This window comes from Scyliorhinus torazame, chromosome 19 (genome assembly GCF_047496885.1).
Source record: "Scyliorhinus torazame isolate Kashiwa2021f chromosome 19, sScyTor2.1, whole genome shotgun sequence".
Classification (NCBI taxonomy): domain Eukaryota; kingdom Metazoa; phylum Chordata; class Chondrichthyes; order Carcharhiniformes; family Scyliorhinidae; genus Scyliorhinus; species Scyliorhinus torazame.
Window position 1 is genome coordinate 116,577,812 of NC_092725.1, and position 27,633 is coordinate 116,605,444.

Sequence of the window (27,633 nt, forward strand, 5' to 3'; positions counted from 1 at the left end):
CGCCAATGGCGCCGATTCTCCACTCTGCAGAGAATCACGTGCTGACATTGGGGTAGCGTGGCGCGATTCGCGCCGGTCGCGGGTATTCTCAGGCCCGGCCCCGGGTTGAGAGAATCCCGCTCCTTGTCTTTTGCACAGATGTGCTGGGCTTCTCCATCATTGAGGATGGAGATATTTGTTGAACATCCTCCTCCAGTGAGTTGTTTAATTGCCCACCACCATTCACGACTGGATGTGGCAGGACTGCAGAACTCGGATCTGATCCGTTGGCTGTGGGATTGGATAGCTCTGTCAATCACTTGCTGCTTATGTTATTTGGTATGAGGGCACCATGGTGGTGCAGTGAATAGCACTGGGACTATGGCGCTGAGCACCTGGGATCGAATCCCGGCCCTGGGTCACTGTCCGTGTGGAGTTTGCACATTCTCCCCGTGTCTGCGTGGGGTTCACCCCCACAACCCAAAAGATGTGCAGGTTAGGTGGATTGGCCATGCTAAATTGCCCCTTAATTGGAAAAAAAATAAAATTTGGTACTGTAAATTAAAAAAAATATATATGTTATTTGGCATGTAAATAGCCCTGTGTTGTAGCTTCACCAGTTTGACACCTCATTTTTTGGTATGCCTGGTGCTGCTCCTGGCATGCCCTCTCTTCAGTGAACCAGGATTGATCCCCTGGATTGGTGCTCATGGTAGAGTGGGGGATATGCTGAGTAATGAGGTTACAGGTTGTGGCTGAGTACAATTCTGTTGCTGCTGATCGCCCACAGTGCCTCATGGATGCCCAGTCTTGAGTTGCTAGATCCGTTCGGAATCTATCAGCATGATGATAGTACCACACAACGTGATGGACGGTATCCTCTGTGATATTGGGACTTCATCTCCATAAGCCCTGAGTCGTGGTCACTCCTACCGATACTGATTGGACAGATGCATCTGCGGCAGGTAGGTTGGTGAAGATGTGATCCAGTATGTTTTTCCCTCTTGTTGGTTCCCTCACCACCTGTTGCAGACAGAGTCTTGTAGTTTTATCCTTGTAGCTTGATCGGTAGTGGTGCTACTGAGCATCTTTGATGGGCATTGAAGTCCCCTATCCAGAGTACATTCTGTGCCCTTGCCACCCTCAGTGCTTCCTCCAAGTGGTGGTCAACATGGAGGAGTACTGATTTGTCAGCTGAGGGTGGACGGTACGGTGTAGTCGGCAGGAGATTTCTTTGCCCATGTTTGACCTGAAGTCATGAGACTCCATGGGATCCAGAGTCGCATGTTGAGGACTCCAAGGGCAACTCCCTCCCGACTGTATACCTCTGTGCTGCCACCTCTGCTGGGTCTGTCCTGCCGATGGGACAGGACATACCCAGGGATAGTGATAGTGGTGTCTGGGATGTTATCTGTAAGGTATGATTCTGTGCGTATGACTATGTTAGACTGTTGCTTGGCTCGTCTGTGAGACAGCTCTCCCAAATTTGTCAGAAGCCCCCAGATGTCAGTAGGATTTGAATTTGAAAGGCTGTCTGGGAATTTGAAGTCCTTTCAAGTGTACTTGACTTTCGAGGAAATCTCTGACACTTGGAACAACTGCTGCTTTAAAAACTTTTGTGAGAGGCACCAGATGTTTGTGAAAGTTAAGTGAAAATGCAGTGATCTTTCACTGTACTGACTGGACCGCTCTTCAGCTTTCAGGCAGGTGTAACTGATGGGGGTGAGGGTAGCTGATGGGTAGGTTGTTGGGGTCGGTGGGAGGGAGGTCGGGTTAATCTCCTGCGTGTGTACTGTGGGGGCGAACCCATTATTCCTGTACACTCTCGGTGAAAATGTTTTTCATCATATCTGCTCTAAACCTCTTGTCCCTTACCGTGAATCTATGCCCCTGGTCATTGATCCCGCCGCCAAGGGGAAACATTTCTTCCTAGCTACTATATCTATGCCCCTCATAATTTTATTATAATCATGTGATAATAATTCTGGAAATGTATTTTAAGCTAGTTGTTTTGATGCTAGATTGATAATCTCAATGTTTTGAGTTCAAATCCTACAATGGCAAGTTGTACTATTTTCTCATTTCTAATTTGTGCACCAAAAATGTCACCATATCATTAAACACCTACTATTCACGAATATCCTTCAGAGATTGGACTAAGAAAATCTTAGTCAACTCGCAGAACTGTGAGCTGTTCTCATTAACATCAGTGGGCTGATGCTGAAGAGCACAGTTCCACATAGGAAAAGGAGAAGGCCATTCAGCCCATTAATTCTGTTTTTGCCATTCAATTAAATTATGGATGATCTGTACTTCCTCTTTACTAAACTTTGATTCCCTTGCCCACAAAAATCTATTGATGTGCAAATCTTTGACCTCAGTCTTGAAAGTTTCAATTGACTCAGCGCCCCACAGCCTTAGTTCCAGGTGTCTACTATGCAGTCAACTATTAAATTTGAAAGAAGGTGTTCATTTTGAAAAGTTTGTTTCTATCATAATCAAAAGTCAAGATGAAAGAAGATGTTAGCTTGCTGTTATAAGTTAAACAGATTTTTTAGCAGATTATAAAAAAATATTTTTCCCTCTTCCGCAGCTGGCTTCGACGATTCTTGAAGCTGTGGAAGGTAATACACTTAGCATTGAACCAGTTGGATTTCAGCCCCTTCCTGTTGTGAAAGCTTCTGCACTGGAGTGTGGAGGACCCAAGTAAGTTAAACTTGAATTTTGCTACTTTTCATTTTGACTACTATTCCTACAATTATTTTGATTAGGTTTGAGGGAAATATGTATACTTTTTTCCTTTTCTAGAATAATTGGTAAAGATCCAAGGCATAGTGGACATTGTTAATTACTTTTAAGCAGTAGATATAAGAAACAAAATCGGAAGATAAGAATTCAATGTGTTGAATAATTAATTGAATATAAGAGTGCAACTAGAGGGGTTTATCTGCACCATCTCAATTCCTTGATGAAATTATTGCAATTTTGTGTGGTATAATTGGTAATCTTTCAATTTTTTTACTATTTGGCTTTACATATTACTTCAAGATATTTGTTTAATTTCAACACTGGGTATTGGTGTAAGTAAGATATTTAGGGATAACCAATACAAAGGAATCCACCAGTTATACTGCATATGGTGGAATTTTGATGTATCGGGCTTTATTAGGTATCAACATTTGAATTGTTCCCAACCTCTAGTATATTAAAATATAACCTCGATATCTATATGTTCTAATCTTAACATTTTGGAATATGTACTCACTACCTTTGTCAGCTTTTTCCATTAAAAACGTCCGAGTTCATGTTTCTGATGAAACTACCTATATAGACTTGACATGTTGTAATAACTCTCCTGCTAATGGTGTAACTGTGGAACTTCAGTTTTGTTTCCTATCTCCTCAGCCTATACTGTACTAATATGCTCCAACCAACTCTACTTCTCTGCTTCCCAGGTTACTTTAAGGTGTGTTACTTAACTTGTGTCTTTCTTGAAATGGAAACTGAATTATGCTTGATCCAATTGTACTCCACTTTCTGACCTCACCATTCAACGACTATACCTGGTCTTGATTTCCAATGTGAAATGCCACAGTCAATTAAAAATCATGTGTCTGCATGTGGTTCCTGTCTACAAAATTTCCTGTTACGTTTTTCATGAACCTTTTTTCTATTATCACTACTTGCACCCACGATTATAATGTAAGCTGCTTATGTAAATGTTTCAAGGTAATTGTACAATTTGAGTGATCCGTGTTTTCTTCACTTCATAAATTGCTCAAGATGCTTTGTGAAAATTGTCTCACCAGTGTTTTGAAATTCAAAATCCTCTTAATTGTTTACACCCGTGAGACACAGATTCTGATTGCTAGCCCCAATGAAACACAGTACCAAACCTATACAGATGGAGGCTTTCTTTATTTCAATTAGACGTATTTTTTTAAAAGCACGTTTGGACGTTGTTTACTTTCAACATTATTTGAGGATAAATGTGTTCAGTTTTGTGAGATTATTAGGTTATTAATCAGAATATTAATATAAAATATAACTTTATTGTTAGATTAACAATTGTTAACATTTAACTTTACTACCAAGATAACGTTTTCAGTATGATGGGAAAACCTAGAAATAGGGCTAGGAATAGAGTGATGCCAAGGTAGAAGGTTTCTGGGACGTTGTGTCAAGTTTTATAAGCTTCCTGCAGCTGAAGGCGAAAAATCCTACCTTGCATAGGCTTAAGGCTGAAATGTTTCCCTCTGAGATGACCAAAGGATGCAAAAGCCTTGAGAAACATTGATAAATATGAAGGCATAAATGTGAGGTTAGCAACAGCCACACAAACTATTCCTGGTTGGTCATGTAATGCATGCTAAAAATGGGGCTAGCAATGATGAGTGGGAGGGCCTCATTGGATAAGTCAGGATAGAAGAGGTCCTCCCAATTAGTTTTGCATAGTGGCAAAATCTAGAATCAAGAAAACAAGATGGAATAAGGGTCAAGAAGGGTTGCAGGGACAGCTGGTGAGAGATGGGGTTGAGGGGAGAGCTACTGAGAGAGAGAAATTTGAGGACCAAAAGATCAAAATGTGCAAGAATGGTAAGTCATTGTGCACACTCGCCCAGGATAATACAGACAGTATAAAGCCAGCTTTAGACTTCAAATCGCTGCCTGAGTTTTAGTGTAATCATTTACCCAAGAACTTAATAAGCATATTCTGACTCTTCACTAAAGTCGCCTCACAACTGGAGTCTTTGGCCAATGCGTTCCAATAATTATTAGGGCCTAAGGACTCATTAAAAACAAAATAGCTGTCCAGAGATTTAAGTTTTAAGAGAGTTTTGTACGTACTCCTGTACATGGACCGAGGGAACTTTTACCACCACTTAAAACATGCAACTTAAAATGATCTCCCCTCATAACGTTTTCTCCAAACTTGATTTGTTTTTAATTTTAACATAAACATTGAATGAAAAGTTAATCCATGAGTTTTGGCTACAAAAACAGCTAGTAAAATCCGTAAGAATTTCTGGGCCAAATATTTGGGGAGAAAAGTTGGCACCTAAATATATTGTTGCTATCATTATTAATAAAGGTGCTTTTGTTTTGAAAGATATTGGTGGATTGTGGAAATATTGTGCTCTAAATCTTTGTGATCAGTCGTTGGATTCAAAACCATATACCTAACGATCAGTTTATTTTTAAATCATATAAACTGATTTCCTGTTTCAATTAACAACAGAAAATGCTGGAAATACTCAGCAGGTTAGGCAGCATCTGTGGAAACAGAAACAGTTACTGTTTCCAGTTGATGACCTTTCATCAGAATTGTGAAAAGTTGGAGATGTAATTGTTTTGTTATTTACAGCAGAGAAGGAGGCCATTCTGCCCATCGTGTCCACACCAGACTACCCAGCTAGTCCCATTCTCCAGCCCTTTCTCCGTAGCCCTCTAAATTAATCCCTTTCAAATATACAGCTCTCTTTTGAAATCTCCTATGGAATCCACCTCCACCACTCTCCCAGGTAGCGCATTCCAAATTCCAACAACTTTTGGAGTAAAGAAGTTTCTCCTTGCCTCACTCCTAGCTCTCTTGCTGACCATTTTAAAATTATGACTCCTAGCCACTGACCTACCAACTAGTGGAAACCGAAATCCTTCTTTACCTGAACACCTCAATAAGGTCACCTCTTAATCTTCTCTGCTCCAACAAGAACAAGCCCAATTTCTCCAATCTTTCCTTGTATCTAAAATTCCTCAATTCTGGTATCATTCTAGTAAATATCCTCTGCACTCTCTCTGGGGCTTTAACATCCTTCCTGAAATAAGGTACCTAGAACTGAACACAACACTCCAAATGTGGTCTGACCAATGATTTGGAGAGGTGTACCATCACCTCCTTGCTTTTATACTCTATGCCCCTATTTATAAACCCAAGAATCCTATAATAATTCTTAACAAATGTTTCAACTTGCCTGGCCACCTTCAGAGACTTATGCACTTGAACCTTGAGGTCCCTCTGATCCTGTATTCCTCTCAAAGTTACACCATTGAGCCTATATTATCTCCCTATGTTTCTTCTATCAAAATGCATTGCTTCACATTTCGCTGCATTGAAGTTTGTCTGCCAGATGTCTATTTGGCAAACTTGTCAATGTCTCTGAAGTCACTCAGCATCATCCCCCTAATTCACTGTTCTCCTTTGCTGAGTATCATCTGCAAATTTAGAGATTTTTCCCTCAACACCCACCCCAAAATCATTTATATAAATCAGGAAAAGCAAAGGTCCCAACACTGAGCCATGGGGAACACCACTTTCAACTCCTCTCCAGTCTGAAAAATGCCCATCAATATCTACAGTTCCCTATCTCTTAGCCAACTTCTAATCCATGCTACCAAGGACCCATCAATCCCAAACATTTTTAATTTGCTAACCAACCTGTCATGTGGCACTGCATTAAATGCTTTCTGAAAGTCCAAATATACAACATTCACGGCACTGCCTTCATCCACTGCCTGTATCACCTCGTCAAAGAACTCAATTAAGTTCGTCAGACATGACCTGCCCTTGACAAAGCCATGTTGACTGTCGAGTATTAACTTATTTTTTCTTTAAGTGTATACTTATTTTTGTGAGGGCCACGAAGAATCCGGCACGAGTTTCAAGGATACAAAGACAATAACATATTTACACAACAGCAGCAACCTCACTTGCTGCTTACTCCTTCCTGCTGGTTCCAAACTGGCCAGCTTTATTTATACAGGGAGTGTGCTAATGATTTCTCCGCCCCCCTCATTGGGGAAGCTCATACTCCCACAGGATTGTGGGATTGTCATTAGTCCCCAGCCAATGGTAAGCAGGCAGGTTATAACACTTATCCCGTATTAGTATCACCCATCAGTTTTCCCACTATTCATGTCAAGCTGACAGGTCTGTAGTTTCCTGGGTAATCCTTTGCCCCTTTCTTAAACAAAGGAGTCACATCTGCAATCCTCCACTCCTCTGGGGCTAATCCTGTGCAAAAGAGGCCTGCAAAACTTCTGTCAATGGCTCCACAATATGCTCCCTTACCTTTCTCCGCAATCGAGGATGCATCCCAACCGTGCCTTCTCTACTGGAGTGCTGCCAGTCTTTATAGCACCTTCCAGCTGAAACAGTGATTTACATGTACTTCCAATTTAGTAAACTACATTGTTATGATCTCTGTAATTTAAAAAATTTTTGAATCTGAAAACCCTGGTCTTTGCTAAAAGAATGAAGCCTCACATTCACAGTTTAAACAAAATAATTTTACTACACCAAAAGTCAAAGTGCATGAAGTGTAAGAATCACTTTGCCTTAAAGATAATACAATAAACACAATTGTTATACTCTTTAAAAACAAATGTCTTAACTCCACTTTCATTTTACATCCATTAAACCTGTGCCTCAAAATCCTCAAGTTCGATACCTATCAAAACTGGCTACTTTGTCAATGATTCGTATACGGGCTGGGATTTCTTGGATCTTCTGTTTACTTCCAGCATGATTGCCCCTTTAAATTTCTTCCTACTGTCTTGGGGCTTCAAACTCCCCATTCAACATAAGCACCTCTGACATCTTAAGCATAGTATTTTGAATCAGAACACTGCTGATTCCATATTCTTTAACACATTTTTGTCTCTAAATCGCTCTCCCTTCCCTCCAGAAATTCTATTCACTGTTAATAGAGCCCTTCAATTAACAAGAGTTTTAACTCCTTTTGCCGACACCCAGAATTTCAAGCAGGTTCAGCTGAAAAATGGTTTCCTGTACTCCAGATTGTTCTAAACTCTCAAACTAAAACTGTGTACTGAGAACCATCTTTAGGAACTTTTCCACACACTTAGATGAGTACGTTTTGGTTGTTTCTAATGCACTCACCCCTATAATTGTTGACTTTTTTTCTCTCGCTGTCTACCTTCTAGGTAACCTGGTTCCATGATCATTTACTGAACCCAGCTGTTTATTAACTAGAAATCCAATTCCAGTTGTTAAAGAGACAAGCATGTCCATAAAAAAGAAGTTTTGTTCCCACCACATGGACCATCAAAGCATTAGATGCTCACAAGGAAGTCTGCTCAATGTTGGGGAGACCAAACATGGATTAAGCGACTGCTTTGTAGAATATCTCCGCTTCAGTCAGCAAGCGTCACTTGTCACTTGTTTTTTAATTCTACACCTTACTCCCATGTTGACCTCCCTGTCCTTCGCCTCTTGCAGTGTTCAATAAATCTCAATGCAAGCTTGAGGAACAGCACCTCCTTTAATTAGGCACTTGGCAGCCTTCCAGACACATTTGAGTTAAATAATTTCAAACCGTCACCTCTGCCCCATTTTGTTTCCTTGTTCTCTTCTGGCTTTGATTTTACTTTTTGTTTTGCTTTTGGATGGCAGTTATTGATCATTCTGTCACTTGTACCTCCTCAAGCCACACATCTTGTTTCTTTACTTGCCCTATTACTGCTTATTTTGGCCTTACACTAACTACATTTTTTGATATTTATGCATGTCTTCCACTTTATTGTAGATCTCCCCTTTTGTTCTTTTCCACCCTCCCCAGTTACACTACTCTGGACCTCTGATGTCCTGTTCCATTAACTTGATTTCTCACTCTAAACATGCTGCCTGATGTGTTGAGTATTTTCAGAATTTTCTGTTTTCATTTCAGATTACATTTCTATTTTTTTTTTTTTTCAGATTTCCAACATCCACAGTATTTTGCCCTTGTATTAAGTTTAGGTTTCCTGTGGTGTTAGGCATGAGTAGCGCAGGCCAAGAACATGCATGGGATGCTGAAAATATAATCTTGATTATGCATGACGAAAGTCACGTCAGTGAAATTAAGGCATTTAGCATGTTTGCACCCAATGGCATGTGACAGATGTAACATTTTTAGTCTAGTAGATTTGTGTCCAGGTTGAATTAGTATATTATGTGCAGGAATTTACTTTGAATTCTCAACTGGCAGATTCAGTGATCAACTGACATGTCTCTTGATTCCCTAAGAAGCCAATAATATTTTATCCCAGCCTTAAATGTATCCATTTATGGAGTATCCATGACCCTCTCTAGTGAATTCCAAAGATGCACAACACTATGAGTGAAGAAATTTCTCCTCACCTCAGTCCTGAATGATCAGCCCTCATCATAAGACTGCCCCCATGTTTAGATTCCCTAAGCATGGGAAATGACCTTTATGCCCACCCTGTCAAATCCCTTCAAAATTTCAATGATATCAGCTCTCATTCTTCTAGACTCCAGAGAGTATAGGTCTTTTACTCAGCCTCTAATCAGAGCACTTCCCATCCCAGGAATCTAGTGATCCTTTGCTATACTGCCTCCACTGCAAGAAAATCCATTCTTCAATATAGAGACCAGATCTGTGGACAGGACTCTCAAGTGCAATCTCCCCAAAAACTCTCTGTAACTGTAGCAATACTTCCTTATTCTTGTGTTAGGAAAACAAAGGTAATTTTAAGGGGTTTATATTTGTGTAGGTAAACATTAGAAATAAAGTACAGTTTTAAGTGGGTTTAATTAAACGTTTCCGTGCCCAGAAGGGTAAAGCTCAGTGTTAGATTCATGCTGGACAAAGGTGTTTGTCTGTGTGGGGGTTGGTTTCCATTCCATCTGTGATTCTATTGTGCGTAGAGAGGGCTACGGCATGAAGAGTAAATAAATCAGCGATTGCTTAGCAACTGGGGCCTTGTAAGGTAGAGAAGCTTTTAAGTTTGTTTCGCTAATTTGATTGCAGTTGGAGATGGGTAGTGAGAGAGAAAGCAGCACTCACAGCTCTGCTGGAAGCAGTTGGTTTTAGAAGGCTAAAGAAGGACCATATCTCTTAGTTTTGCTTGAAGAAAAGCCATGCTACAGAGTAATGGTTAAGAAAACAGATGATGCTTCTGGTTGCGGCGATGCATCGCTAAGCCGCACGTTTCGGCACCTCCCGTTTCAACTGACTTTTGGGCTCTTATCGGGAGCCTCAATGGGAACTTTTTTTGGCCAAACCCACTGTGAGGTGACAAGGGAAGCAGTCCCCCCAGGGGTGGATGGAAAGGAGCGGCAGTCGCAGCCAGATTACGGAGGATCCTTTGGAGCAAGATGGCGGCCGAGGGAGCCCAGATGGTATGGGGCCCGGAACAGCAGGAGTTCCTCCGACGATGTGTGGAGGAGCTCAAGAAAGAGGTGCTGGCGCCGATGTTACTGGCAATCGAGGGACTAAAGGAAACCCAAAAGGTCCAGGCGATGGAGCTCCGTGGAGTGAAGGCAAAGGCAGCCGAGAACGAAGATGAGATACAGGGCCTGGTGGTAAAAACAGAGATGCACGAGGCACTACATAAGAGGTGCATAGAAAGGCTGGAAGCCCTGGAGAACAGCTCGAGGAGGAAGAACTTACGGATTTTAGGTCTCCCCGAAGGAACAGAGGGAGCTGATGCTGGGGCGTATGTGAGTACGATGCTCCATACTCTAATGGGAGCTGAGGCCCCAACGGGCCCCTGGAAGTGGAGGGAGCGTACCGGGTCCTAGTGAGAAGACCAAAGGCAGGGGAAACACCAAGAGCAATGGTGGTGAAGTTCCATCGCTACAGGGATAGAGAGATGGTCCTGAGCTGGGCTAAGAAGACACGGAGTAGCAAATGGGAGAACGCGGTGCTACGCGTGTATCAAGACTGGAGTGCGGAGGTGGCGAGAAGGAGGGCGAGTTTCAACCGGGCCAAGGCGGTGCTCCATAGGAAGAAAGTCAAATTTGGGATGCTGCAGCCGGCGAGACTGTGGGTCACGCATCAGGGCAAACACCACTACTTCGAGACGGCGGAGGAGGCATGGACATTTATTCAGGATGAGAAATTGGACTAGACTTGAGAAATTGATGTCCGGAGGGAGGTAACGAGGTGGTGGCACAGACATGTAAAGTGGGGAGAGGGGAGGGCTACTGTATACTAATGTTGGACGGGGAATATTTCTCCCCCCCCCCCCCCCCCCCCCCCCAATGGGGGGGACGGGACACGAAGAAATGTGGGCGCCGGTGGGAAAAGGGGACAGGGAAGGGGAATGAGGGAACTGCGCCATTAGGGGCGGGGCCGAGAGGAAAGCGTGGGTATTTTCCCGCGCTATGGAAATTATAGTGGGAAAAAGGGCGCAGGAAGGAAGGGAGCCTCACGCAGGGAGGTCAAAGAATGAACGGGGGAAGCCGAGGTCAGACCGAGTTAGCTGACTTCCGGAAGCAATATGGGGGGAGTAATCAAGCTAGAGGGGGATCTAGAGGGGGGGGGGGATTAACTGGGTTGCTGCTGCTGAGGGTAAGGGGGAGCTGATGCGAGACTAGGTGGTCGGGACGGGAGGGCGCCGCCTGGGGGACAGACGGGTGCGTGAGACCTGGGTGAGGAGATGGCTTAAAAAAGGGGATGGCTAGTCGATGGGGGGGGGGGGGGGGGGGGGGGGGTAAATGGCCCCCCAATTCGGCTGATCACGTGGAATGTGAGAGGTTTAAATGGGCCGATTAAGAGGGCAAGGGTGTTTGCGCACTTAACTACGTCCGCCTTCAGTCTCTTTATGCTCCAGGAGACACACCTGAAGTTGGCGGATCAGGTTAGACTAAGGAAAGGATGGGTGGGGCAGGTATTCCACTCCGGGTTGGACGCGAAGAACAGAGGGGTGGCAATACTGGTGGGGAAACGTGTATCGTTTGAAGCTAAGACCATAGTGGTGGATAGTGGGGGCAGATATGTGATGGTGAGTGGCAGATTGGGCAGCACGGTAGCATTGTGGATAGCACAATTGCTTGACAGCTCCAGGGTCGCAGGTTCGATTCCGGCTTGGGTCACTGTCTGTGCGGAGTCTGCACATCCTCCCCGTGTGTGCGTGGGTTTCCTCCGGGTACTCCGGTTTCCTCCCACAGTCCAAAGATGTGCAGGTTAGGTGGATTGGCCATGATAAATTGCCCTTGTGTCCAAAATTGCCCTTAGTATTGGGTGGGGTTACTGGGATAGGGTGGAGGTGTTGACCTTGGGTAGGTTGCTCTTTCCAAGAGCCAGTGCAGACTCGATGGGCCGAATGGCCTCCTTCTGCACTGTAAATTCTATGATCTATGATTGCAGGGTGAGGCGGTTGTGCTGGTGAACGTATATGCCCCGAACTGGGATGATGCGGGATTCATGAAGTGAATGCTGGGACGTATCCCGGACCTGGAAGTGGGAAACTTGTTAATGGGGGGGGGAGGGGGACTTCAACACAGTGCTGGACCCAGGGATGGACCGGTCCAGATCCAGGACCGGGAGAAGGCCGGCAGCCGCCAAGGTGCTTAAGTATTTATGGAACAAATGGGGGGAGTAGATCCGTGGAGATTCGCCAGACCGATGGGTAAAGAGTTTTCCTTTTTCTCCCACGTCCATAAGGTATACTCCCGGATAGACTTTTTTGTTTTGGGACGGGCACTGATCCCGAAGGTGGCAGGAACGGAGTACTCGGCTATAGCCGTGTCAGATCACGCCCCGCATTGGGTGGATCTGGAACTGGGAGAGGAAAGGGAGCAGCGCCCACTCTGGCGATTGGACATGGGACTACTGGCGGACGAGGGGGTATGCGGAAGGGTGAGGGGATGTATCGAAAGATACCTGGAGGTCAATGACGATGGGGAGGTCCAGGTGGGGGTAGTATGGGAAGCGCTGAAGGCGGTGGTTAGAGGAGAGCTGATTTCCATCACAGCCCACAAGGGGAAACAAGAGGGTAAGGAAAGAGAGAGATTAGTGGGGGAAATTTTGAGGGTGGATAAGAAGTATACGGAGGCCCCAGACGAAGGGCTATACAGGGCGAGACGAAGATTACAGACGGAGTTTGACCTGCTGACCACGGGAAAGGCAGAGACACAGTGGAGGAAGGCACAGGGGATACAGTATGAATATGGGGAAAAGGCGAGCCGGCTGCTGGCCCAACAACTTCGGAAGAGGGGAGCGGCGAGAGAGATCGGAGGAGTTAGGGACGAAACGGGAAAGATGGAGCAGAGAGTAGGGAAAGTGAACGAGGTGTTCAAGACATTTTATGAGAGGCTGTACAAGTCCCAACCCCCGGAGGGGAAAGAAGGAATGATACACTTTGGATCAGCTAGAGTTCCCGAGGCTGGAGGGGCAGGAGGTGGCAGGTCTGGGGGCGCAGATTGAGGTGGATGAGGTGATCAAAGGAATAGGGAACATGTAAGCAGGGAAGGCCCCGGGACCAGACGGGTTCCCGGTGGAATTTTATAGGAAGTATATGGACCTGCTGGCCCCGCTCTTGGCGAGAACCTTTAATGAGGCTAAGGAAAGGGGGATATTACCCCCGACAATGTCGGAGGCGACGATATCGCTAATTCTGAAACGAGACAAAGACCCGCTGCAGTGCGGGTCATACAGGCCCATCTCCCTCCTAAACGTAGACGCCAAACTGCTGGCCAAAGTGATGGCGACAAGGATAGAGGATTGTGTCCCAGGGGTGGTACATGACGACCAGACAGGGTTTGTAAAGGGGAGACAATTGAATGCCAATGTACGAAGGCTGCTGGAGGTGATGATGATGCCCCCACCGGAGGGGGAGGCAGAGATAGTGGTGGCGATGGATGCAGAGAAGGCATTCGATAGGGTGGAGTGGGACTATCTGTGGGAGGTGCTGAAGAGATTTGGGTTTGGGGAGGGGTTCATTAGATGGGTTAGACTCTTGTAGGGGGCCCCGGTGGCAAGCGTTGTTACAAACGGGTAAAGATCGGGATACTTACGATTACATAGGGGTAGAAGACAAGGGTGCCCCCTGTCCCCGTTACTGTTCGCGTTGGCAATTGAACCATTGGCCATAGCGCTGAGGGACTCTAAGAGGTGGAGGGGGGTGCTTAGAGGGGGAGAGGAACATTGAGTGTCACTATATGCAGATGACTTACTGCTATATGTGGCGGACCCGGTAGAGGGGATGCCAGAGGTAATGCAGATAATCAGGGAGTTTGGAGAGTTCTCGGGATACAAATTAAATATGGGAAAGAGTGAGCTTTTTGTGATGCACCCCGGGGAACAGGGCAGGGGGATAGATGCTCTGCCGCTGAGGAGAGTGGCAAGGAACTATCGATACCTGGGGATTCAGGTGGCCAGGAACTGGGGAACCCTACATAAACTTAACCTGACGCGACTGGTAGAGCAGATGGAGGAGAACTTTAAGAGGTGGGATATGGTGCCCCTGTCATTGGCGGGCAGAGTACAGGCGGTTAAAATGGTGGTCCTCCCGAGGTTTCTTTTTGTGTTTCAGTGCCTCCCCATCCTGATTACAAAGGCCTTTTTCAAAAAAATAGACAGGAGTATTATGGGCTTTGTGTGGGCGGGAAAGACCCCGAGGGTAAGGAGGGGGTTCCTGCAGCGCAGTATGAACAGAGGGGGATTGGCACTGCCGAGTCTGAGTGACTACTATTGGGCCGCTAATGTGTCGATGGTCTGTAAGTGGATGAGGGAAGAAGAAGGTGCGGCATGGAAAAAGTTGGAGATGGCGTCCTGTAAGGGAATGAGTCTAAAAGCGCTGGTGACGGCGCCGCTGCCGTTCTCCCTGAAAAGGTACACCACAAACCCAGTGGTGGTGGCGACCTTGAAGATCTGGGGGCAGTGGAGACGACACAGGGTTGTGACGGGTGCCTCGGTGTGGTCCCCGATAAGGAATAACCACAGGTTCGTCCCGGGGAGGATAGATGGGGGATTTCAATGTTGGCAGCGAGCAGGAATTAGGAAGCTGAAGGACCTGTTTGTAGACGGGACGTTTGCGAGTCTGGGAGCATTGGAAGAAAAATATAAGTTGCCACCAGGGAATGCTTTCCGATACATGCAAGTGAGGGCATTTACGAGGCAACAGGTGAGGGAATTTCATCAGCTCCCGACGCAAGGGATCCAGGATAGAGTGATTTCGGGGGCATGGGTTGGAGAAGGTAAAGTGTCCGAAATATACAGGGAGATGAGAGACGAGGGGGAGGCGATGGTAGAGGAGCTGAAGGGAAAATGGGAAGAGGAGCTGGGGGAAGAGATCGAGGAGGGGCTGTGGGCAGATGCCCTAAGTAGGGTAAATTCTTCGTCCTCGTGTGCCAGGCTTAGCCTGATTCAATTTAAGGTTCTACACAGAGCGCATATGACGGGAGCAAGACTGAGGAGGTTTTTCGGAGTGGAGGATAGATGTGGAAGGTGCTCAGGAAGCCCGGCGAACCACACTTGCATGTTCTGGTGGTGTCCGACACTGCATGAGTTCTGGGAGGGTGTGGCAAGAGTGATTTCAAAGGTGGTGGGGGTCCGGGTCAAACCAGGCTGGGGGTTAGCTATATTTGGGGTTGCAGAAGAACCGGGAGTGCAGGAGGCGAAAGAGGCCGACGTCTTGGCCTTTGCGTCTTGTAGCCCGGCGAAGGATTCTACTTATGTGGAAGGAAGCGAAGCCCCCGGGCGTGGAGGCCTGGATAAACGACATGGCAGGGTTCATAAGACTGGAGCGAATAAAATATGCGTTAAGAGGATCGGCTCAGGGGTTCACCAGGCGGTGGCAACCGTTCCTTGGGGGGGGGGGGGGGAGTACTATCCCGTGTTTTTTTTGCCAGTTGTTGATATTTGCTTTTTGGTTTATCTCTTTTTTCATTTGTTGTTAGTTTAATATATTATTTAAATAACGTTTAATGTATATTCCTTTATTAAGTTGTAAAAACGGAAAATTTCTGTTTGAAAAATTTGAATAAAATATGTTTAAAAAAAGAAAAAAAAAAAAAGAAAACCGATGATGACCAGTTAAGGAACCTAGAGAGGTTTCCAAGAAGTCTGGAGTTAATGGAACAGCGGAAACTGGGAATTGTTGAGTAAAGTCAGAGTTGAAAAGGTCTTGGATGGTATGAGGCCAGAAAGATATCTGCAGTACTGCTAAGATTTGTGAGAAATTACTACAGTTTGGGAGACATTATTTTAAATGTGGAAATCAGTAGCTGAACCTTGGAAGTTTGTGTAAAAGCCTTTTAAAACAAAGAAAAAGTGAAGGGAGAGGTGTAAAACCTGAAAGCAAAGCCTTGAAGGAAGTAGCAAAGGGAAAGCATAATTTAACAGAAGATTCGAAAGTGTGACTTTTGAAAGGCGAACCCTTCAACCGACCCCTCACAGTATAGATAACCTTCTCTGGTAAAGAAATTCCATTAGATCCCCTCACCATGTTCGGGCACTTAATGGGGCTGGAGACCTGCAACCCAGCAGGACCGGCCTCCAGGCGATCAACGAGGCGAAGGCAAAAACATCCGCCTCCACCCTCATCTGCAGCCCTGGTGAGTCTGACATCCCAAATAAGGCAACCAAAGGACTGGGCTCCAGTTTGATACTGAGAATCGCTGACATGGTGCTAAATAAGGAGACCCAAAAGCTCACCAGTTTGGGACAGGACCAGAACATGTGCGTGTGGTTGGCTGGAACCCCGGAGACCCGCTCACACCTATCGTCCACCTCTGGGAAAGAACGACTCATCCTCTCCTTGGTTAGGTGTGCCCTAAACACTACCTGGATCAAGCCCAGCGTCGCACACTAGGACGAGAGATCCCCCTGCGAAGGGCCTCACTCAACACCTCGACATCTTCCACGGGCCCCAGCCCCCCCCCCCCCCCCAACTTCGCTTTCACTCCATCCTTTTTTTTTTTCATTTCCGGGATGTGAGCGTCGCTGGTTAGGCCAGCATTTATTGCCCAACCCTAGTTGTCCTTCAAGGTGGGATGAGTTGCCTTCTTGAATCGCGTCAGTCCCTGAGGTGTAGGTATACCCACAGTACTGTTAGGGAGGGAGTTCCAGGATTTTGAACCCAGCACACTGAAGGAATGGGAACGCATTTCTAAGTCAGGGTGGTGAGAGACTTGGACAGGAACCTCCAGGTGGTGGGATTCCCAGATATCTGCTGCTCTTCGCCTAGATGGATGTGGCCGTGGGTTTGGAAGGTATTACCTAAGGAACCTTGTCGAGTGCATCTTGTAGATGGCACACATGGCTGCCACTGTTCATTGATGGTGAGGGGTTGAATGTTTATGGATGGGGTAGCAATCGAGTTGTCTTAGATGATGTTGGGTTTCTTGAATGTTGTTGGAGCTACACTCATCCAGGCAAGTGGAGAGTATTCCATTACACTCCTCACTTGTGGATGGTGGACAGGCTTTGGGGAAGGGGGAGGTGAGTTTCTCGCCAAAGGATTCCCCGGTTTGGCTCCTCTTCCCATGGCGTCCACCGGAAAATACTTACTCTTGCTTAGATTCAACCCAATTCAAGATTGTACCCAATAAAGAGCCAAAGCTGTTCAAATGCTCCATTATATCACCCATCGAGGGGACAGACTCCATTATATTATCAATTGTGGGGTCTGGGTCCGTCACGTAAAGCAGTAAGTCGTCGGCAGATAGAGACACCTTATGTTCCTCCACCCCCCATTCCCAATTATCCCCTTCCATTTTCTTGAAGCCCTCAAAACCATAGCCAAGAGCTCGATCGCCAATACAAATAGATGGGGAGATATCTACACCCCTCTCTTGTTCCTCTACCCAATTGAAAGTACGCCAAGCTCAAAGTGTTGGTACGTACACTAGCCAACGGGGTCCTGATACTGTAGACTTATTCACGAAACAAACTTTGGTCCAAGCCCAAACATCTCCAAAACTGTAAACAGGCATTTCCATTCCACCTTGTCAAGTGCTTTCTTGGCATCCAAAGATGACACCATTTCCAGATTAAGTCCCGCTGGCAGGGAGAGAACAGTCGTCGGACGTTAGACAGCAGTTGCTGTCCCTTAACAAATCCTGTCTGATCTTTACCCATCGCCCCAGGAAGACGAGGCTCTAACCTCATCGCTGGCACCATAGCCAATCCCTTGGCATCCGTGTTTAAAAATGAAGTAGGACGATGCAACCCACATTCCCCATGATCCTTTTCTTTTTTCAACAGAACGGAAATCGATGCCTGCACCAATGTCACTGGGAGGGGCCCCTCGAGCCAAAGAGTCCTGAAACATGCTCACCATCAACGGGACCAACTGTCCAGGGAATGTCTTATAAAACTCCACTGGAAATCCATCTGACCCTGCGGTTTGCATCCTCCAACTCTTCATGCTCCTACTCCCCACCACAGAAAATTCCAGACCTTCCAAATGTGCCGACATCTATGACCCCCCACAACCTCTGGTAGCTCAGACCGGCCTGTAAAGATTCTTATAGAAAGTCTCAAAGATGGTGTCTACTTTATCCGGGTCGGACATCAGCTTTCCGCTAGAGTCCCTGACCTGAATTATCTCCCGGGAGGCTGCTTGCCACCTCAACTGGCGAGCCAGGAGACGGCTAGCCTTCTCCCCATATTCATATTTTAAAAAATAAAATAAATTTAAAGTGGCCAATTCTTTTTTTTCCAATTAATGGGCAATTTAGCGTGGCTAATTCACCTACCCTGCACATCTTTGGGTTGTGGGGACGAGACCCACGCAGACACTGGGAGAATGTACAAACTCCACACGGATAATGTCCCGGGGCCGGGATCGAACCCAGGTCCGTGAGTTGGTTTACAGGTGCAACAGGTGATTAAGAAGGCAAATGGAATTTTGTCCTTCATTGCTAGAGGGATGGATTTTAAGACTAGGGAGGTTCTGCTGCAATTGTATAAGGTGTTAGTGAGGCCCCACCTGGATCATTGTGTTCAGTTTTGGTCTCCTTACTTGAGAAAGGACGTACTGGCACTGGAGGGTGTGCAGAGGAGGTTCACTAGGTTAACCCCAGAGCTGAAGGGGTTGGATTATGAGGAGAGGTTGAGTAGACTGGGACTGTACTCATTGGAATTTAGAAGGATGCGGGGCGATCTTATAGAAACATATAAAATTATGAAGGGAATAGATAGGATAGATGCGGGCAGTTTGTTTCCACTGGCTGGTGAAAGCAGAACTAGGGGGCATAGCCTCAAATTATGGGGAAGTAGATTTAGGATTGAGTTTAGGAGGAACTTCTTCACCAAAGGGTTGTGAATCCAAGGAATTCCCTGCCCAGTGAGGCAGTTGAGGCTCCTTCATTAACTGTTTTCAAGATAAAGAAAGATAGTTTGTTGAAGAATAAGGGGTTATAATGTTCGGGCGGGAAAGTGGAGCTGAGTCCACAAAAGATCAGCCATGATCTATTGAATGGCGGAACGGGGTCGAAGGGCTAGATGGCCTACTCTGCTCCTAGTTCTTATGTTCTTATGAGGCAGCAGTGCTAACCACTGAGCCACCATGCCACCTGTCCACATATTCATAAATGACCACCCTTGAATGCTGCAGCAGGTGCACTGCCTTACCTGTGGACAACAGATCAAGCTGCATCTGCAGTTTCTTCCTATTTGCCATGAGCTCCAGGGTAGGGTCACTCTAATCCTGTGGTCCTGTTGTACCTTTAAAACCTCAGATGCATTCGACCAGTTTACTTACTCAAATGTTTTACTCGGGTGCCCTTGTTTGCGAGACGAACAAAGAACAAAACAGGTACACAGTTTAACGCTATTTTATTCACAATTCTGTTACTCAAGAAAATATGACTCAGACTCACAGCTGAGCTTTGGATTTTACCCACACTTAGTAAAGGAGGCTGGCAGGCTTCGATCACTCTATGTTGATGTCTTCTCTGGGTTCGAAACACAGGGCCCTGCCTTCTTGCGATGGTTGTGCCTGGGCAACTCCCAGATTATCGCTCAAGATCTGTTCAATGCTGCTTTCTTATACTGGGAAGCTTGGATTGAGTCATATGTATGCGCCTACCATTGGCCATTGTCCTAGCCAGACCCCAGCTGGTTAATGGGAAAGACACGATACTCCTGTTTTTTCATGGTTGTTCGATCAAGACCAATTGTTCTCTGAAACTCCCCTTGTCTGCCCAGCATCAGCTCATTAAGGAGTCTGATGGCTTTTTTCTGTTCTTTCTGCAAAGTTGATCACCTGTGTCTGGAAGTTTGTGACATATTCATAGACTTGGAGTGGGTAATCAAAGTCCATATCACAATAACAGGTTTATGCCTTGACTTTGGGCGCTTTTGCAGTTGGCCTGGGTCTCATGAGGCAGTTTCTGTTCCTGGCCTATGTATATCTTCTCAGCCTGTTTTCAGTACCACAGTCCACCTCCAGAATATTGTCAACTGGCTTCTGGAGCTCTTCTCTTACCTCCCTGACCATGTGCCCCTTATGATCCCTCCTCTGATAACCGCTTTCAAGGCTTCCGGGAGCATGGAAGGAGAGACAGGCATTCCCATTGAACCCTGCAGACTTATCTATAGCCTTTAGAGATGCGGCCACAAAACCCTATGACTGTGATCTACCAGTTGAACTTGAACGAGAGCATAACGCAGCCGGAAGATCCTGGAGAGGCCTCCCACGGCTTCCCGGCAGCCGTTACAGCTCGCAGGATATATCCAAGTCCAAGATGCATTGGAATAAGAATCCCACCCTAAAGAGGTGTGACCAAACGGCCCACACCTATGTAGGTTTTATATCAATGTAGACAGACTTACCTCGGATTGCCCAGAATTTGGGGGGTGGGGGGGCCTGGAGGGTGGGTCCTCAGAGACCCCGTGGCAGTGTATGTTTCACTTGGGGAAGATGTGGGGCAATGCGGTAGCCTTGTGGATAGCACAATTGCTTCACAGCTCCAGGGTCCCATGTTCGATTCCGGCTTGGGTCACTGTCTGTGCGGAGTCTGCACATCCTCCCCGTGTGTGCGTGGGTTTCCTCCGGGTGCTCCGGTTTCCTCCCACAGTCCAAAGATGTGCGGGTTAGGTGGATTGGCCATGATAAATTGCCCTTAGTGTCCAAAATTGCCCTTCGTGTTGGGTGGGGTTACTGGGTTATGGGGATAGGGTGGCGGTGTTGACCTTGGGTAGGGTGCTCTTTCCAAGAGCCGGTGCAGACTCGATGGGCCGAATGGCCTCCTTCAGCACTGTAAATTCTATGATTCTATGAATGCCCATGTGTGTATTGGGGGGGGGGGGGGGGGGTGACACCCACCCCCACCCCCTCTGGAGTCTGGTCTGGTCCCTCGCCTGCAGGTGGATCTTCTGCAGAAGCACCACAGCGGTCCTTAAATTCTTCAGGTGAGAGAAAAGTCTCGATTTTTGCACTGGCCTCTCGAGCCTCGCATGGTCCATGTGACCAACCTGATCGGGTGTCTCTTTCCCCACTCTGCAACCCAAAGTCAGCCATTCACACCACAAAGGATTTTCCCGTACCCACACCCAATACCTAGGCCCAAGGCTCACCCAAAATACTTGCCAACTCCACCCAAAAGGTGAGACAAAGAAAAAGCCCTAGTTACCATCAGAGAAATACCCCCCTACAACCACTCCTCCCCCTCTGGAACCTGCTGATCACCTCCCAACGAACAATGCTCCCTCCTCGCCAACCAATAACAACAAGTATATCCAATGTACGTAAAAGATCCCAAACAAACCCATCCCATGAACATCCAGAACAATACCCCAGAATCCTTTTAACTGAGCCCAAGACCGTGTTCTTTAACAAAGGCCCCCACCTCCTCTGACGTGTCTTTCGGCCCATGTGTAACCTGAGTCTTGCTGGGTACACCACCCCAAACCACTCTCCGCTCTGGTATAGCGCTGCTGTCACCTTATTAAAGGCCACACACCTCTATGCCCGCTCCGATCCAACATCCTGACATATCCAGATGGTAACCCCACCCCCCACCCCGTGTCTTGATTCTCTTCTCTTCTCCAGGTCATCTACTTTTGCCTTCAGGATCTTTGTTTCCCTCCCTCACCAACGATATCTCCGCCTCCAGCGAGGCGATTTGATCGCTGGGCCACGACAAGCTTTCCTCCACTTCCTTCACCACCTCTTTGTTTTTCACAGCCTCTGTAATTTTCTCCATCTTCTCTTGAATCGGACCAAGCCCCCCCCCTCAATCGATTTTTTTAGTGTGTCCAATATCACCTGCCAAAAGTGTTTCCTAAACCGCTTCTCAGACTTTTGAGGGCAGTATCCCCGCCAGTATATCCTCCGAAATAGGAGCAGCCGCACCCGCTGGAGTTCACTCTGCCATCTTCCCTCCTGGTGAGCCATGCAGACTCCCCAAAACCATCAAAGGGTTTCTTTCCACCAGCCTTTTTGAAATTTTCGACATTATTTCGTCCACGGGTTCACTAACCTTTTGATGTGCCAGGTTTGTTCACCAAAATTCCTCAGGAACCGGGTAACTCCTTCCTCAGGTGAATGGTGAGTTTCAGAAACTTATATATATATATATATAGACAAAGTCAAAGATGCAAGACGACACTGTGAATGTGAGTCTTTGCAGGTAATTCACTTTTTACAGGTCCAGACGGAGTCTCTGGAGAGAGGAATAATCACAGGTTAAAGAGGTGTGAATTGTCTCAAGCCAGGACAGTTGGTGGGATTTCGCAAGCCCAGGCCAGGGTTGAATGTAATGCAACATAAATCCAAGGTCCCCGTTGAGGCCGCACTTATGTGTGTGAAACTTGGCTATAAGTTTCTGCTCGACGATTGTGCGTTGTCGCGCGTCCTGAAGGCCGCCTTGGAGAACGCTTACCCGAAGATCAGAGGCTGAATGGCCTTGACTGCTGAAGTGTTCCCCAACTGGAAGGGAACATTCCTGCCTGGCGATTGTCGCGCGATGTCCGTTCATCCGTTGTCGCAGCGTCTGCATGGTCTCGCCAATGTACTACGCTTTGGGACATCCTTTTCAGCAGCGTATGAAGTAGACAACGTTGGCCGAGTCGCACGAGTATGTACCACGTACCTGGTGGGTGGTGTTCTTGTGTGTCATGGTGGTACCCATGTCGATGATCCGGCATGTCAACATAGTGTGCGACCATCTCCTACGTGTCGCCACTGGAAGTCTTAGTGTAGATAATAAACAGCTGCTTCACTCCAGCACTGATCGTTGTGGCATTCTACAAGCTACAGCCTGCCAACTTGAAAATGCCCTGTTTATCCCTATTCTTTGCTTCTGTCTGTATGACCAATCTATCCATGCCAACATTTTAATCCCAACTTGATGAGTCCTGGGGTGGGATTCTCCGGCCGCTTACGCCCGAGGTCAGTGGATTTTTCCATTGTACGCAGCTCGCCTGTGGCGGGCAGGCGGGAGAATCCAGCCCCTTGTCCTGGGTATTAACATTTTGTGTGGCATCTTACCGAAAGCCTTTTGGAAATGCAAATATATTATATCCACTGCTTCCCCTTTAACAACCCTACTAATTACATCCTTGTTACCCATTGCCCGTAACATTTTTTGTCGTCTTTAGAGTGTAGACTTGCTCTAATCTGGCATTTGATCCAGTGTGTGCCCTCTGAACAGGGAAAGAAATAGAGAGGCTCTTCAAGAAATTAGATTAAAGAATGCCTGTGATATGTTTCAATCAGTAAATATAAATTCAATATAAATCATGTACAGCAAGCAAAATAAAGATTGGGAAAAGCAGATGGGATTAACAGAAAAATAAAAGACTAGAATAGAAATTTAAATTTAAAAAAAATATATATATATGTATATATTTATTAAAGTTTTTTAACACAATTTTTCTCCCTTACAAACAATAACCCCCCCCCCGTAACTAAAAAAAAAAAGAAGAGAAATCGCGCAGAGCAAGATATATACATGGCAAAATGATATATTTACACAGCTTTGTACACTGGCCCTCACCCGTACGTGCCAGTTTCCCCAGCCCTTCATGTTATCTCTTGCTCATCCACCCTCCCAGGCAGTCTTCCCCCCCCCCCCCCCTCCCAGGACGTCCCCCCCCCTCCCAAGGTTGCTGCTGCTGCTGACCGACCTTCCTCTAACGCTCCGCGAGATAGTCTAGGAACGGTTGCCACCACCTGTAGCACCCCTGCGCAGACCCTCTCAAGGCGAACTTAATCCTCTCCAGCTTTATGAACCCAGCCATATCATTTATCCAGGCCTCCAGGCTGGGGGGCTTCGCTTCCTTCCACATTAGCAAGATCCTTTGCCGGGCTACTAGGGACGCAAAGGCCAGAATGCCGGCCTCTTTCGCCTCCTGCATTCCCGGTTCGTCCACTACTCCAAATATTGCTAGCCCCCAGCTTGGCTTGACCCGGACTTTCACCACCTGAGATATTGCTCCCGCCACTCCTCTCCAGATCCCCTCCAGTGCCGGGCATGACCATAACATATGGACATGGTTCGCCGGGCTCCCTGAGCACCTTCCACATCTGTCCTCTACCCCAAAGAACCTACTCAACCTCTCCCCCGCCAAGTGCGCTCTGTGGACCACCTTAAATTGTATCAGGCTGAGCCTGGCACACGAGGAGGAGGAATTAACCCTACCTAGGGCATCAGCCCACAGACCTTCCTCGATCTCCTCCCCCAGCTCCTCCTCCCATTTACCCTTCAACTCTTCTACCAGCGCTTCCCCCTCTTCTTTCAACTCCTGGTGTATTTCCGACACCTTGCCCTCCCCAACCCATACACCCGAGATCACCCTATCTTGAACTTCTTGTGCCGGGAGCAATGGGAATTCCCTCACCTGTCGCCTCACAAAAGCCCTCACCTGCATATATCTAAAGGCATTTCCCGGGGGTAACTCGAACTTCTCCTCCAGTGCCCCTAGGCTCGCAAACGTCCCGTCGATGAACAGGTCCCCCATTCTTCCAATCCCTGCCCGATGTCCATGTTCGGTGGTTACCCCTGATCGGGGACCACACCGATGCTCCCATTGCACCCCGGTGCTGTCTCCACTGGCCCCAGATCCTTAGCGTTGCCGCCACCACCGGGCTCCTGGTATACTTTGTCGGCGAGAGTGGCAGCGGTGCCGTCACCAACGCCCCCAGGCTCGTTCCTTTACAGGACGCCATCTCCATCCTCTTCCATGCCACCCCCTCTCCCTCCATAACCCACTTGTGGATCATCGCCACATTTGCTGCCCAGTAGTAGCTCCCCAGGTTTGGCAGCGCCAACCCTCATCGGTCCCTACTGCGTTCCAGGAACCCTCTCCTTACTCTCGGGGTCTTATTCGCCCACACAAACCCCATAATACTCCTGCCTACTCTCTTTAAAAATGGCCTTTGTGATCACGATGGGAAGGCACTGAAACACAAACAGAAACCTCGGAAGGACCATCATTTTGACCGACTGCTCTCTACCCACCAGCGAGAGCGGTAACATGTCCCATCTTTTGAAATCCTCCTCCATTTGCTCCACCAACCTCGTCAAATTCAGTTCATGTAGGGTCCCCCAACTCCTGGCTATCTGGATCCCCAGATACCGAAAGCTCCCCTCCGCCCTCCTCAGCGGTAGGTCCCCTATCCCTCTTTCTTGGTCCCCCGCCTGTAATACAAAGAGCTCACTCTTCCCTATATTGAGCTTATAGCCCGAAAACTCCCTAAACTCCCTTAGAGTCTGCATGACCTCCACCATCCCCTCCATTGGATCCGCCACGTACAGCAACAGGTCATCCGCATGTAGCGGCACCCAATGCTCTTCTTCCCCTCGGACCGCCCCCCTCCATTTATTAGACTCCCTCAATGACATGGCCAATGGTTCGATCGCCAATGCGAACAGGGGGGACAGGGGGCACCCCTGCCTCGTCCCTCGGTACAGTCAAAAGTACTCCGACCTCCGCCGGTTCGTCACTACACTCTCCATCGGGGCTCTGTAAAGGAGCTTAACCCAATTGATAAACCCTACCCCGAACCCAAACCTACGCAGCACCTCCCAGAGGTACTCCCACTCTACTCCGCCAAAGGCCTTCTCCGCGTCCATAGCTGCCACTATCTCCGCCTCTCCCTCCTCCGATGGCATCATTATCACGTTTAAGAGCTGCTGCACGTTGGTGTTTAGTTGCCTGCCTTTTACAAATCCCGTCTGGATTACCCCCGGGTCACAGTCCTCGATCCTTGTGGCCAGCACTTTTGCCAGCAACTTTGCATCCACATTGAGGAGCGAGATCGGCCTGTACGATCCACATTGCAGTGGGTCCTTGTCCCGCTTTAGGATCAAAGAAATTGTCGCTTCCGACATTGTCGGGGGCAGGGTCCCTTCCTCTTTTGCCTCATTAAAGGTCCTCACCAGTAGCGGGGCCAACAGGTCTGCGTACTTCCTGTAGAACTCCACCGGGAATCCGTCCGGTCCCGGGGCCTTCCCCACCTGCATGCTCCCCAAACCCTTGCTCAGCTCCTCCAACCCAATTGGTGCCCCCAAACCAGCCACCTCTTGCTCCTCCACCCTCGGGAATCTCAGCTGATCTAGGAATCGTCTCATCCCCTCTTCCCCCGCTGGGGGCTGGGATCTGTACAGCTCTTCATAAAAGGCCTTGAATACCTCGTTTATTTTCGTCGCACTCCGAACCGTGGCTCCCCTTCCATCTTTGACTCCCCCTATTTCCCTCGCTGCCATCCTCTTACGGAGCTGGTGTGCCAGCATCCGACAAGCCTTTTCCCCATACTCGTAGGTCGCTCCCTGCGCTTTCCTCCACTGTGCCTCCGCCTTCCCTGTGGTCAACAGATCAAACTCCATCTGGAGCCGTCGTCTTTCCCCAAGTAATCTTTCCTCCAGGGCCTCTGCGTATCTCCTGTCCACTCTCAAAATCTCCCCCACTAACCTCTCCCTTTCCATACCCTCTGTCTTCTCCCTATGAGCTCTAATGGAAATTAGCTCTCCCCTGATCACCGCCTTCAACGCCTCCCATACCACCCCCACCCGCACCTCCCCATTGTCGTTAGCCTCCAAGTACCTTTCGATACACCCCTCACCTTCCCACACACAACCTCGTCCGCCAGCAGTCCCACATCCAGCCGCCACAACGGGCGTTGGTCCCTCTCCTCTCCCAGCTCCAGTTCCACCCAGTGCGGGGCATGGTCCGAAACGGCTATAGCCGAATACTCCGTCCCCTCCACCCTCGGGATGAGCGCCCTACCCAGAACAAAGAAATCTATCCGGGAATAGGCTTTGTGTACATGGGAGAAGAAAGAAAATTCCCTGGCCTGCGGCCTTGCAAACCGCCATGGGTCCACTCCCCCCCCCCCACCCCCCCCCCCCCCCCCCCCTCTGATCCATAAACCCCCTAAGTACCTTGGCCGCCACCGGCCTCTTTCCAGTCCTTGATTTGGAGCGGTCCAGTGCTGGATCCAACACTGTATTGAAGTCCCCTCCCATTATCAGGCCTCCTATCTCCAGGTCCGGAATGCGCCCCAACATTCACTTCATGAATCCTGCATCATCCCAGTTCGGGACGTATACGTTTACCAACACCACCCACGTCCCTTGCAGCCTACCGCTCACCATTACATATCGCCCTCCATTGTCCGCTACAATACTTTTGGCCTCAAATGACACCCTCTTTCCCACCAATATTGCCACCCCTCTATTCTTCGCGTCCAGTCCCGAGTGGAATACCTGTCCTACCCATCCCTTTCTTAGCCTGACCTGGTCCGCCACCTTCAGGTGTGTCTCTTGGAGCATGGCCACGTCCGCCTTCAGTCCCTTTAAGTGCGCGAACACTCGAGCCCTCTTCACCGGCCCATTCAGGCCCCTCACATTCCACGTTATCAGCCGGATTGGAGGGGCTCTCACCCCCCCCCACGCCCCGCCGACTAGCCATCTCCTTTTCTGGGCCAGTCCCGTGTCCACGCCTCCCTCAC

At 47.8% G+C, this 27,633-nt stretch overlaps 1 protein-coding gene across 6 annotated transcripts in view; it reads left to right on the plus strand.

Moving 5' to 3' along the window:
* The window catches only part of rab3ip (RAB3A interacting protein (rabin3)), an 86,345-nt gene that overhangs the window by 46,856 nt on the left and 11,856 nt on the right, over positions 1 to 27,633 (plus strand). For 4 of the 6 annotated variants that reach the window (XM_072485096.1, XM_072485094.1, XM_072485097.1 and 1 more), the window contains one exon: positions 2,573 to 2,685. In XM_072485096.1, coding sequence (XP_072341197.1) covers positions 2,573 to 2,685 — 113 coding nt within the window. Of the gene's footprint in view, positions 1 to 2,572; positions 2,686 to 3,384; positions 3,446 to 27,633 lie in introns of all 6 variants that reach the window. The other 2 variants (XR_011936541.1, XM_072485098.1) reach the window with 1 other exon arrangement.